This window comes from Meriones unguiculatus, chromosome 8 (genome assembly GCF_030254825.1).
Source record: "Meriones unguiculatus strain TT.TT164.6M chromosome 8, Bangor_MerUng_6.1, whole genome shotgun sequence".
Lineage (NCBI taxonomy): Eukaryota > Metazoa > Chordata > Mammalia > Rodentia > Muridae > Meriones > Meriones unguiculatus.
Window position 1 is genome coordinate 116635598 of NC_083356.1, and position 13887 is coordinate 116649484.

The following is a 13887-nucleotide window of genomic DNA, read 5'->3' on the forward strand; positions in this document are numbered from 1 at the left end:
ATAGCGGAGATGGGTTTTCGAACACCAAAATTCAATGGGACGGAGCTTCGAAACTGACCCTCCTGGAGAAAATGGTCAGGAACGTCACGTGGGAAGAACATAGTAACTTATAGTAACTTTGCAAAGGACTTCCTTCTCAAGGACGGTGTGGCTGTGCATGAAATGCTCAGGACCTAGCAATGTACCAGCCACAAATGTCACATGCAGAAAATGTACTTTTCAGCAAGAAAATGTACTTCCCAGCTGACAGCAAAAGAGAATGCTCAGTACAGCATACATTTGATTGCTTTATATTCTGGCAGGAAGAACAGAAGGATGCTAGGAACCAAACATGCTTTTACCCCTGCTATACTTTGCCTAAACTGAACTCTTCACAGTCATCATGCCTCCCTTAGTTCACTGAAACTGGCCCAAGTGCCATACTACTTTTCTCAATCATTAACTCCTTCTACATGTCTCTAATGCCTATATAAGAATCACTCCAAGTTGTCCAATCTCGGAGGAGAGTAGTGCAGATTTGCTTTTGATATAGACTCCAGCGTTTCAAGACCCTATTGTAAACAAAAATGATCTTTTATACTTCACAATATTCTACTCAGTTTGCTTTCCAGGCTTTCCATCATTACTTAAAGGGCCTCCTCTCATCTCCCCCATCCAAGAAACAATGAAACTATTCCCCAACTGCCTGTCAGAGACCAAATGAAGTCAGCCTATCACAGTGGTGGCCGTGGTCATGCCAAGTTCACAGTGGGGTTGGTGCGCTCACTGAGTTTCGAAAATGACCCTGCCCTCCATCTGTCTAAGCAAATGCCCTGCTCTTTTCCAACCAGGACGCTGGGGCAGCTTCCCATGAAATAAGAAGGAGGACACAAAATGGCCACCCTCCTGCACACTTCAGCTGCCGTACTCATAGACAGGTACCAATACAGAGAGGAGAAACCCACATGATCCCTATAGGTAGCCAAGAAATGTGGGGGAAAGCTAACAACAGTCCGTGTGTGTGTGTGTGTGTGTGTGTGTGTGTGTGTGTGTGTGTGTGTGTTTTAAAAAGTCATTTGAAGGTGGGTGTTTTCAGAATGTTAAGTACAGCTCTGCAAAAAGAGAGAAACTGAAGAGATAAAAGGCCATTTCTCATTTCCATGTTTACTCATCTCAATTTAATACCAGCTTTTTCAAGATAACAGTCTATGCTTAAAGACTTTAAAATACTGAGTGTGAGTTTCCAAGGGACAAATGTCAGGCAGGCTACCAGCTGTAAAGGTGACACACTGTAGTCTTTTAATATCTGTGCGTCAGAGGTCACACACCCCCATCACAGTCTTCACCTAAAAGGGTACACCAAAAATGAGAGTAAAAGTATGCTCAGAGTGTGGATATAGAAGCTGTCCTTATCTGCTTTCTGTGGAGATCTTCCGTGGGTCAGATATGCACCTATTCCACACACATGAAATGGGTGCAATCTGCTCCTTCCTTCTTATCAGCTGTGCTGGCTGTTCCTCATCTGATGGCATCCAAGAAGTCGCATGGCTGATAATCCTCAGCAAATGTGAAGACTGGGGAAAAAAATAAAGTACATGAAGTCAGTTGTTCCATGATATGAGCAACTACACACCTCCTTTCAAGCCTTTTCCTTGTGATACTGAGTGCTGAAGAGATGCATAAGCCCACTGGTCACTGTGTACGTCTGAAGCTGCGGCTGAGGCATGGAATTCCAAAGTCCACTGCCCACACCCACTTAGATCGTTGTTTCTATAGGAAAAGAAAAACCGTACTCTTTCTTCATCACACTCAGTGCCTGCACCTGTCAGGCATTTACAGATTGTGGAAACGTGTGGTTTGAAGTGTTTATCACTCACTACTTCCCATAGAACCTCGCTCTCGGTTTTCATGGTTCAACCTGAATGGTGGTTTGAATAAGGATGTCCCTCATAGACTCATATGTTTGAATACTTAGTCCCCAGTTTGTGGAAGCTTTGGGGGAGGTGTGGCATTCCTGGAATAGCTGTGTCACTGGAGATGGGGATTGAGACTTCAAAAGACTCCCACTATGATGATGTCACAGCCTCTGCCTCTGCCTCTACCTTGGAGACCAAAATCTAACCTCAATGGCAGTGAGTTCTGCCCAGAACTCTGGGTCAGGAACTCAAATATAACTCTTTCAAAAGGTCTGCCATAGTCATTTTGGGGAAATACTTGGAAAGGCCAGATCTGATGCTCTTATCTACCTGATCCTTGTCATGTGTTATTTTATGTAGAACCCAGTGAGACACTCTTCTCTGCCTGGATCTCTCTTTGGGAACTCCAGCTAATTCCTCAATGGCTTTCTCAGTTGATTTCAACTAAATATTTCTGAGCCCCAAATTTGATGTTTCTGTCTGCTATTTCCTATTTATTATTTTACTTTTGCTTGCTATGTTCTTAATAAACTGATATTCAAACCAAAACTACCATTTTTAGATCATGTTCTACTTGGTACAGAATTGGTCAATGTAATGTTCTATCAAGAAGTACACACTTATACTCCAACCAAGGACTATGCATGGAGATAAACTAGAGCCCCTGCACAGATGTAGCACATGATAGTTCAGTGTCCAAGTGGGTTACATAGTAAAGGGAAGAGGGACTGCCTCTGACATAATCTGATTGGCCTGCTCTTTGATCACCTCTCCCTGAGGGGGGAGCAGCCTTACCAGACCACAGAAGATGACAATGCAGCCACTCCTGAGGTGATCTGATAGACTAAGATCAAAAGGAAGGAGAAGAGGACCTCCCATATCAGTGGACTTGGGAAGGGGCATGCATGAGGAAGGGGGAGGGAGAGTGGGATCCGGAGGGGAGTGGGGAGGGGCTTATGGGGGAATACAAAATTAATAAAGTGTAATTAATAGTAAAAAAAATTTAAAAATAAAAAAATTAAAAAAGAAGTACACACTTATTTCAGCACAAAAAATATAATTCTAGGAGATCTCAAAGTATAAAAGGAAAAAAAATTTTTTTTACAAGCCTTAAAAAAGCCTCCAGGGACAACAAGCCCTAAGCCGGCCACTGTCATTCCACACAGAGCTGATTATATCTGGCCAGCATGCAACACTCACTAATTTTAACGAGTAAATGGAGTCTAAGCATCCCAACACAAGCCTAAATGACTTTTGTAAGACTTTTTTTTTTTTTTCTATTTGAATACACAAACAAAAATACACCAAATTACCCAGGGTTAGGTCATCTAGAAATGAGACTACAATTCCCAGAATGCAAAGCGGCTGCGTCCCATGGAGACGTGACAATGGTGCATTCCGGGATAAACCAGACGTTTACATATCCGGACTGCTTGAAGCAATTTTCTATCCCCTTTCCGACTTCAGTCTCTACCCAGTTTGTACTCTTATAACACATAACAAAAAAATTCAGTGATTATGTCAATATTTCCTCTTCAGGCCTAACGGATTCTCTACCTCACAGCGACCCCAAGATGACGTTCCGTTTCCGGTTACCTAGTTGCCTTGGAAACTAGCACGCGCTACAATTTGTCCGCTATGGCGTGGCAAAGCAGCTCTAAAATCCCCGACGGTGAGTTCACGGCGGTGGTGTACAGGCTCATCCGCGACTCCCGCTACTCTGAGGCGGCGCAGCTGCTGGGCGCAGAGCTGCAGAGGAGCCCCCGGAGCCGCGCCGGGCTGTCGCTGCTGGCCTACTGCTACTACCGCCTGCAGGAGTTCGAGCTCGCTGCGGAGTGCTATGAGCAGCTGAGCCAGATGCACCCCGAGCTCGAGCAGTACCGCCTGTACCAGGCCCAGGCGCTGTACAAGGCCTGCCTGTATCCAGAGGCCACCAGGGTCTCCTTCCTCCTGGACAACCCGACCTTTCAGACTCGCGTCCTTCGCTTACAGGCGGCTATCAAGTACAGCGAGGGGGACCTGCCAGGAGCCAGGAGCCTGGTGGAGCAGCTGCTGAACGGCGAAGGTATAGAAGACAGTGGAGGGGAGAATGACCCAGATAGTCTGGTCAACCTGGGTTGTCTGCTCTACAAGGAGGGACACTATGAAGATGCCTGTGCCAAGTTCTTAGCGGCCCTACAGGCTTCTGGCTACCAGCCTGACCTTTCCTACAACTTGGCTTTGGCCTATTACAGCAGTCGGCAGTATGCTCCTGCTCTGAAATATATCGCTGACATTATTGAGAGAGGCATCCGTCAACACCCAGAGCTAGGTGTGGGCATGACCACCGAAGGCATTGATATTCGCAGTGTTGGCAACACTGTGGTCCTCCACCAGACTGCTCTGGTCGAAGCCTTCAACCTCAAGGCAGCCATAGAGTACCAGCTCAGAAACTTCGAGGTAGCCCAAGAAACCCTCACTGACATGCCACCCAGGGCAGAGGAAGAGTTGGACCCCGTGACCCTGCACAACCAGGCCCTGATGAACATGGATGCCAGGCCTACAGAGGGGTTTGAAAAGCTCCAGTTTCTGCTCCAGCAGAACCCCTTCCCCCCAGAGACCTTTGGCAACCTGCTGCTGCTGTACTGCAAATATGAGTATTTTGACCTGGCCGCTGATGTCCTAGCAGAAAATGCCCACTTGACCTACAAGTTCCTCACACCCTACCTCTATGACTTCTTGGATGCCATGATCACTTGCCAGACAGCTCCTGAAGAGGCTTTCGTTAAACTTGATGGGCTAGCTGGCATGCTGACTGAGCAGCTCCGGAGACTCACTAAACAAGTTCAAGAAGCAAGGCATAACAGAGATGATGACACTATTAAAAAGGCTGTGAATGAATATGATGAAATTCTTGATAGGTATATCCCTGTCCTGATGGCCCAGGCGAAAATCTACTGGAATCTTGAAAATTATTCAATGGTGGAGAAGATCTTCCGCAAATCTGTGGAATTCTGCAATGACCACGATGTGTGGAAGCTGAATGTGGCCCATGTTCTCTTCATGCAGGAAAACAAATACAAAGAGGCCATTGGCTTCTATGAGCCCATTGTCAAGAAGAATTACGATAACATCCTGAGTGTCAGCGCCATTGTGCTAGCCAACCTCTGTGTTTCCTATATTATGACAAGTCAGAATGAGGAGGCCGAGGAGCTGATGAGGAAGATTGAAAAGGAGGAAGAACAGCTGTCCTATGATGACCCAGACAAGAAAATCTACCACCTTTGCATTGTGAATTTGGTGATAGGAACCCTTTACTGTGCCAAAGGCAACTATGACTTTGGCATCTCTCGGGTCATCAAAAGCCTGGAGCCTTACCATAAAAAGCTAGGAACTGATACATGGTATTATGCCAAAAGATGCTTCCTGTCCTTACTAGAAAACATGTCAAAGCACATGATAGTGCTTTGTGACAGTGTTATTCAAGAATGTGTCCAGTTCCTAGAGCACTGTGAAATTTTTGGCAGGAGCATCCCTGCTGTTCTAGAGCAGCCCTTGGAGGAGGAGAGACTGCACACTGGGAAGAACACGGTCACATATGAGTCGAGGCAGCTGAAAGCTTTGATTTATGAGATCATAGGGTGGAATGTGTAGTAATTTCTGTTAATGACTTATTTTAAAGGTTTTATCTTGGCATTGTTTTCTCCCTCCACTTTAGCGTTTTCACACTTTTCACATGCTGTACATTGTTTACTTTAAATGTATGTTCAGTTAGATATAGCTGTTACTGATGAGAAATTTCACCGAATGAGCCCAGCAGCATTTATTGAAAATTTCAGATACTGTATGGAGGAAGCCATCCAAGAGGGCTTATAATGTCCGTGTCCTTTCCTTCTTGTTTCGTTTTGTGCTTTAGTGTGTTTGTGAACATTACATCATCCTTGGAGGGTGTGTATCAACAGTGAACTGTAGTTACATTACATTCAGGCTTTACAAGTTTTCCAGGGGTAATGTGCTCTGCCTCAGTTTACCCTCATCATTTTACTTGTAGTGTAGGAGTTTTGCACACTTCTAGGAGTTTTTAAAATATTTTTTTCTGTTGTTGTTCTTTGGATTTTTGTTTTTGATTTTTTTAAGAAGTAGTGTTTAACAAAAGTTTTCATGTTGTTAGTAATTTTTTTCTTAGAATGTACAAATTTCAGTGTGAAATTTTGTTTCTAAATAAAAGTTTAGCGCCGTAGCTTGAAGACAATAAACTATCTGATATTTTTACTGTTCATAATGGGCTTTAAGCATCAATTGATAATATAAGTAATTTTAAAAGTTAATATTTAATTTCTATACTTGTGTAGCAAATAGAAGGCATTAATGCTGGGGTTCTCATAGTATCTTGGCAGAGGGAAATACATTTTATTATTTGACATTGTCAAAGTCCCTTCTAACATTAATGGCATATATATTGATAGGTGAATTATATTTATATATAATTGGAAATTATATAAACACCATCTGGGGCTTTCTTTTTAAATCATTTTACCAGTTTCATGGCCACAGTGTTCCCAGATAGCTCTCAGGGGAGGCTCCTGGCAAGTCCTACACACAGAAAGGGCTTTAACCCTTGTTTTTCCATGATGTCCTTTTGTTCTTAATAATTCTTGTTCTGTCTTCGAGAACAACATAAAAAATAAGGCTTTGAAAGTTTTTAACACACAAACCCAACAAATTCTCACAATGCAACAACAGCTTTCTATTACCTTCCTGCTATGATTAAGTGCTTTTTTCTTTTCTTCCGGGAAGAAGGAGTTGCTTATATGTTCACAGGAGTTGTGTAGCATATATGCATGCATACACACACACACACACAATGATCTCTTTAGGTAGAGAAATACTTGCAGGAGTGTCAGAAAACTGGGCTGTAATTTTTTTTTCAACATTATTATTTGACCTGTTACTCAAGATGCGATGATTCTGTATCTCAAAGAAACACAGAGAAATACTAAAAAACTACTTTACGTTCAAAAGACTTTCGGCTTAAGTGAGTGAACGAAACGGCGCTTCCTTTCCAAGACTGCCTAGTTTCTTCCCTAACAAACCAACTTCCGGGATACGTTAAGAACCTTCTTCAGACTTCCATTTCCGTTGGCTTGTTGCTGGGAACAAGAACACTCAACAACCTTGACAGTTATGGCGGGGCTGAGCAGCTCGCAGATCCCCGACGGTGAGTTCACGGCGGTGGTGTACAGGCTCATCCGCGACTCCCGCTACTCCGAGGCGGCGCAGCTGCTGGGCGCAGAGCTGCAGAGGAGCCCCCGGAGCCGCGCCGGGCTGTCGCTGCTGGCCTACTGCTACTACCGCCTGCAGGAGTTCGAGCTCGCTGCGGAGTGCTATGAGCAGCTGAGCCAGATGCACCCCGAGCTCGAGCAGTACCGCCTGTACCAGGCCCAGGCGCTGTACAAGGCCTGCCTGTATCCAGAGGCCACCCGGGTCGCCTTCCTCCTGGACAACCCCACCTTCTATAGCCGGGTCCTTCGCCTACAGGCGGCTATCAAGTACAGCGAGGGGGACCTGCCAGGAGCCAGGAGCCTGGTGGAGCAGCTGCTGAGTGGGGAAGCTGGAGAAGACAGTGGAGGGGAGAATGACCCAGATGGTTTAGTTAACATGGGTTGTCTGCTCTACAAGGAGGGTCACTATGAAGCTGCCTGTGGCAAGTTCTTTGCAGCTTTGCAGGCTTCTGGCTACCAGCCTGATGTATCTTACAACCTGGCTTTAGCTTGTTACAGCAATAGGCATTATGCTCCTGCTCTCAAGCATATCGCCAATATCATTGAGAGAGGCATCCGTCAACACCCAGAGCTAGGTGTGGGCATGACCACCGAAGGCATTGATGTTCGCAGTGTTGGCAACACTGTGGTCCTCCACCAGACTGCTCTGGTTGAAGCCTTCAACCTCAAGGCAGCCATAGAGTACCAGCTCAGAAACTATGAGGCGGCCCAGGAAGCCCTCACTGACATGCCACCCAGGGCAGAGGAAGAGTTGGACCCCGTGACCCTGCACAACCAGGCCCTGATGAACATGGATGCCAGGCCTACAGAGGGGTTTGAAAAGCTCCAGTTTCTGCTCCAGCAGAACCCCTTCCCCCCAGAGACCTTTGGCAACCTGCTGCTGCTGTACTGCAAATATGAGTATTTTGACCTGGCCGCTGATGTCCTAGCAGAAAATGCCCACTTGACCTACAAGTTCCTCACACCCTACCTCTATGACTTCTTGGATGCCATGATCACTTGCCAGACAGCTCCTGAAGAGGCTTTCGTTAAACTTGATGGGCTAGCTGGCATGCTGACTGAGCAGCTCCGGAGACTCACTAAACAAGTTCAAGAAGCAAGGCATAACAGAGATGATGAAATTGTCATAAAGGCTGTGAATGAATATGATGAAACTCTTGAGAAGTATATCCCTGTCCTGATGGCCCAGGCGAAAATCTACTGGAATCTTGAAAATTATCCAATGGTGGAGAAGATCTTCCGCAAATCTGTGGAATTCTGCAATGACCACGATGTGTGGAAGCTGAATGTGGCCCATGTTCTCTTCATGCAGGAAAACAAATACAAAGAGGCCATTGGCTTCTATGAGCCCATTGTCAAGAAGAATTACGATAACATCCTGAGTGTCAGCGCCATTGTGCTAGCCAACCTCTGTGTTTCCTATATTATGACAAGTCAGAATGAGGAGGCCGAGGAGCTGATGAGGAAGATTGAAAAGGAGGAAGAACAGCTGTCCTATGGAGATCCAGACAAGAAAATCTACCACCTCTGCATTGTGAATTTGGTGATAGGAACCCTTTACTGTGCCAAAGGCAACTATGACTTTGGCATCTCTCGGGTCATCAAAAGCCTGGAGCCTTACCATAAAAAGCTAGGAACTGATACATGGTATTATGCCAAAAGATGCTTCCTGTCCTTACTAGAAAACATGTCAAAGCATACAATCATGCTGAGGGACAGTGTTATTCAAGAATGTGTCCAGTTCCTAGAGCACTGTGAAATTTTTGGCAGGAGCATCCCTGCTGTTCTAGAGCAGCCCTTGGAGGAGGAGAGACTACACACTGGGAAGAACACGGTCACGTATGAGTCGAGGCAGCTGAAAGCTTTGATTTACGAGATCATAGGGTGGAATGTGTAATTATTTCTAAAAAGGTCTTTAGAAAAGCTCTTTAAAATTTATATTTCACTCTCTTCTGTATTTTTCTGCATGTGTTTATATTTGTTTCAGGTTTGACTCTGTATACTTGAAAGCCAGCCTTTGCTCCTTGGTAGCCACTGTGTGATATAGGCCGCAGGACACTGTCCACAGCTGGGACAGTGGCGTCTGCAGAGGCACAAACACTCGGCAGCACTTACTGTTTGGGCTTTGGGCTGTCCAGGGGACTTCGTGCTAGTGGCGTCCTGGTACACAGTCCTGCTGTCACTGCCTAGTAGACCCAGTTGCTGGACCCCAGCAAACTATCTCCATCAGAAAGAAAACCAAAGGCAGGCTTTGTTCCCGAGGTAGACTGCTGCCCAACAAATCTAATCCTTGACCATATGCCTTTAGGTGTTTTTATTTCTTTTGGTTGATTGCTTTGTTTGGGGCCTTTCTGTTCTCTCACTTCCTAGACTCCTTCAAAAACGAAAGTCTAGTTTGGATCTGGTCTAAGGAGTTTTGAAAGGACAAATACTAAACAATGGAATCATTTTCCTTTTTAACCAATGGTGCCATTTTTCTTTCATGATGTTGTTGGTTAGTTGGTTCTTAGGTTTTATCAACATTTCATTTCTCTTTCTGCTTTCGGTTTTTCATAGTTGAACGTACCTCATAAATACTATGTGTGGAAGTTTGTTTTTTAAAAGCAGTGGGGGAGGCATGCAGGTGCTCTGATGTTTGTAGAGGTCAGAAAACAACTTTAGGGAGTAGGTTCTCCTTTCTTTTAGGAGTCTCACGGGTTAAATCAAGTCGTCAGGCTTGCCCAACAAAGGCTCTTACCCACTGAGCCATCTTGGAAGCTCAAGTTTGGAAGCTTTTGAATGTCTTTAAAGAGAAGTGTTGAATTGAAAATGAAAAGCAAATTAAGAGACAAGTTGTGGACTTTGTCCAGTCCATAGGTCTTAGGCAACCCACATACTCCTCAGGGTCTTTCAGCCCTTTGAGCTACGAGGCCCTTTCTACAGCTGCTTTTGGCAATAAAGTCTATTTCAGTAAAATCCATACAAAAGAAAGTTGCCTTCTATAACCTGGAATTATAAGTCTGGTCAAAATGAAATACCTAACTATTTCAAATTAATGTTCACTTGGCTTACAAAAAATTTTAACTCACAACATACTGATAATAAAGAAATTTGAATTTTTTCTTTTTCCTTGGTGTTTTCACTTACAGCTCTAGCTGTGAATGTATACAAGGGAATCCCTCTCTTGAGCTACACTGTGCATAAGCTGTTTTGTGTTGATAATTAGAAATGAAAAATTATCTTAATTTCCTTTTCCAGTTGATTTAATAATACATTTTTTTTCATTGAAGGAGAGGTTTATCTTTAAGTAGTCCCTAACATGAAGAACTACCTTTTGGTTCAGAACTTGTATTGACTGGCCATTATCACACATTCATATACAATTTACACAATTATTCTTGGAATAAATGGTGCCTCCCCTGCCCTGAGGTGAGGCCCCAGCTGCCAGCCCACCTGGAACTAGAGGAGCAGGTGAAGTGAAGGTGTCATGGAGACTTAGCTATGTGCGATACTTCACAGCCCACCACGTGTCTGCTGCATGTCCACATCTCCGCGGTTAATCAAATGTCTCCTGCCATTAGCTGAACAGAAGTCACGGCTCACAGAGTGAAAGTAACTGATGCCAGAGCTGTTTCTGTAACCAACTCACCAAATCAGATCATCACCCCTCACACTCTCATTTAATACAAAGGAAGGGTGTGCAGGCTCCCCAAAAGGACAAAGTTACCTACAACAGGAGGACAGCCCCCTGTTCATAAAGCTTTCTCAAGGAGCACTTTCTTTTCCTGCCTTCAAGAGCTTTGTTTAAGAGATAGTGTGTCCAGTGCTGCAGAATGTATCACAAGATAAACGAAAAGTCTATCTCTCTTCCCAGCCCCCTTTTCCTACTTTATCTTCTGTTTGTCAATTATAAGGACACTCTCCTGATAGCAGCTCAAAGCACAGCCAGGTAGGAGCAATGCATACTAACCCTGAGCAGGAAGTGCTGGGCACGTGAGCCTTCCGATTTCAAGGTGACTCTTGAAGTTCTTTAGCTGCATTTTTGTACATTGAGGAAATGTTTTTAAAGGAAAAAAAGTTGGCTTTAAGAGGACACAGCAAAAACACAAGGCCCGTGTAATTGGTAGAACATGTGGAGCTTCATGTTTGCAGTGATCTCTGTCTTTTCCTTTCAGATACTTTCACGCCAATAAGACAGTGACAGCTTTACATGTGTAGTATTTTTAGTGTTAGAAATGCCCTGTTGGCATCACAGATCACATACAATAAACTCTAGAGGAGATTTGCCCTTCTGTATCCATAAAAATCTTATAGCGAAAAACAGGACCAGACATTATCAATTTATTATCCATAGAACATTTAATATTCTCTTGGGGAGCAAGTCTCTGCCTGCTGATTAGACTTGAATCTGCTATTAGTTGAGGTTGGTTTTGGTGGTTTAAGTAAGTCAGCTTTCTTGAACTTGGTCCTAGACTGATCCACCACAGTCCAAAATCCTTGTTGCATCACCACAATGTATTTGAATAGGAATCATCTTCATAGAGAACATTTTCAGCAGCAGTCTTGGCTACTGCTATTTTTTTTAAGTGCCCACAAGCTCTTACGATGTTAAAATTTAGCAAAAAGTTACCAGCTGTTTTAAGTTTTCTGGTCAGGATTTGTTTTATGGAAACACGGCCTCTTAATTTGTTATTCCTGGTTCACCAAACCTATATCCTATAGCTGATGCCCTTCATGTACGAAGGAATACAGCCTGTGGAGAGCATAGGCCATCCATTCCACGTTTAAGCTAGGAAGAGGCAGCCACACCCTGACACTATGAAAAGAAACCCTCGGGAGACAGTTGGCTGAAAAACCTGGTTGCAAGGCCCAGGCACTTGTCAGTGTTGTGTATGTGTGTCCTGGAAAGGACAAGCCTCCCTCTGCCGTTACTGCAGCACTTTAGTTTCTGAATTTTTATTCTCATGCTGAGTCTTATTACTAAACTGTTTTTGAAAGAATACAGAGGAACAGAGAGCAACATGGTTTGCCTGAGCTGCTGCAGGCTGCTTCAGAGACTAAAGAGACTCCTCTTGACAATGTACATAGGCTAGATGATGGGATGATGGCAAAAGTATCAAAATACTCTGAAAATATCCAGGGGAAATGTAAGCTGGGGGAGCGTACGTATAATCTTTTACAATATTTATAGACAAGGCCTAAATAGATCTTTTAATGCAAATTGGGTATTAAGTAATACCAAATGTAGAAGGCATTTCATGGCAGAGCCAGAACAAAGAGGGCTTGGGACAGCTCTCTTCTTCACTCAGACAACTGAGTCCCAGACGTAAATTTGACCCGTCCGCAGTAAGAAAGCCGTCTACCACTGCTTCCATTTCCTTCACAGAGCTATGACTTTCACTACATCCATTGCTGATTATGTAACTGATGGTTTAGTATTCACTATGGACTTGTGAGTAAATTCCTGGGCTGATCTAGATTATACTATACTTTCCAAAAGTGCTCAGTGGATCTGAATGAACACCTCATGCTTCTGGTAGTGGTTGCAGTTAGCTGAAATACAATCTTATCACTTCCTTTTGTGATTTTCTTTTCTATCCACCCAGTACTGGGAACCAAACCCACCAACTTTAGCATTCTTCCACTGAGCTAAATTCCCAGCCTTACCTCATTTCTTTACAATAACTTTTTATAATCCTTAGGTCAGTGATTTGTATCATAGTTTCCAGCTACCAAACATGTACTAACAACCGTCAAGAGGCTCACTACATACAGTTCAAGTGCATGGGCTGGGAGGACTCAAGAGCAGAGACCTTGTACTCTTGAGCACTTGCCTGACCACTGACGCTGCAGTGTACACAATAAACCTGTTTGCTTCTAGGGAGGATGGAAGGGAAGGAGGAAGTGTGGGAAGGAGGAAAGGAGGGAGGGAGGACAAGATATAGATAGCAGAGTTAGCTGGCTCCAAAGGGTTTACAGTGTCACTGGAGAAGTCTGGGGCTCTGTAAACCTTCACCTTTACCTGCAAAAAACATTTGAGCCAAGCCCTTCAATGCTTGCCTTTCTGGAAGATAGTTGCTGGTTTTGTCTTAGGTTTTTCAGAGAAAAAAAAAAAAGCACAAAGCAAGAACAAAATTAAATATGGATTTCCACCCCCACACCCCAAAACACACACACACACACACACACACATATTTTTGTTTAATAATCCTCTGTTTCCACATCAGAACCAGGTAGTAAACCAAAATAAGTAGAAATGCCGAGGACCTCACCTCCGATAGTTACGTTTCAGGTTGTAGAGATGAGAATGGGAGGAGGGGGCCAATTCTTAAACTAAGCCAGATGATGCTGATGTGTAGCCGAGACTGAGAACCTTTCAAACCCCATAGTGTCCATGTAGGTGTCACAGGCAGGGGCAGAGGGGGAGAATAAAACGACTCCATAAAAATATGGAACAAAATGGAGAACTTAAGGTATTCTGCCTGGGGTATTCTGATCCATTTTTAGACATCTTTAAAACCAGCAAAACCTTGTATTGTTTCTCACTTAGCACACCCTTCAGAATTCTTCAGCAAAGTTTGGCTTTCCCTGAAGGAATCTGAAGAATTCTCCAGCTGCTAGATTCTGAGATTCAACAGCAGAAGTACTTTAATGGAGGCTTCCCTCAGGCTGGGGAGAGAGCTCAGTGATGAAGGTGGAGTGCTCTTGCAGAGGCCCCAGGTTAAATTCCCAGCATCCACCACCAGGGCTCA

General features: G+C 44.1%; 2 protein-coding genes across 2 annotated transcripts; both read left to right on the plus strand.

Annotated features, from left to right (window-relative positions):
* The first annotated feature begins 3297 nt into the window (after positions 1-3297).
* Positions 3298-5531, plus strand: LOC110564710 (intraflagellar transport protein 70A1). The gene has a single exon (XM_060390425.1). It carries the CDS (start codon positions 3534-3536, stop codon positions 5526-5528), a length of 1995 nt encoding a protein of 664 aa, XP_060246408.1. The 5' UTR covers positions 3298-3533; the 3' UTR covers positions 5529-5531.
* Positions 5532-7046: 1515 nt separating this feature from the next.
* LOC132655933 (intraflagellar transport protein 70A2) lies at positions 7047-10256 on the plus strand. Its single transcript, XM_060390424.1, has one exon. It carries the CDS (start codon positions 7059-7061, stop codon positions 9051-9053), a length of 1995 nt encoding a protein of 664 aa, XP_060246407.1. The 5' UTR covers positions 7047-7058; the 3' UTR covers positions 9054-10256.
* The last annotated feature ends 3631 nt before the right edge of the window (positions 10257-13887 follow it).

What these genes read in the sequence shown, in the direction of transcription:
- LOC132655933 (XM_060390424.1), top strand. Translation starts at nt 7,059, where the DNA reads ATGGCGGGGCTGAGCAGCTCGCAGATCCCCGACGGTGAGTTCACGGCG.
- LOC110564710 (XM_060390425.1), top strand. Translation starts at nt 3,534, where the DNA reads ATGGCGTGGCAAAGCAGCTCTAAAATCCCCGACGGTGAGTTCACGGCG.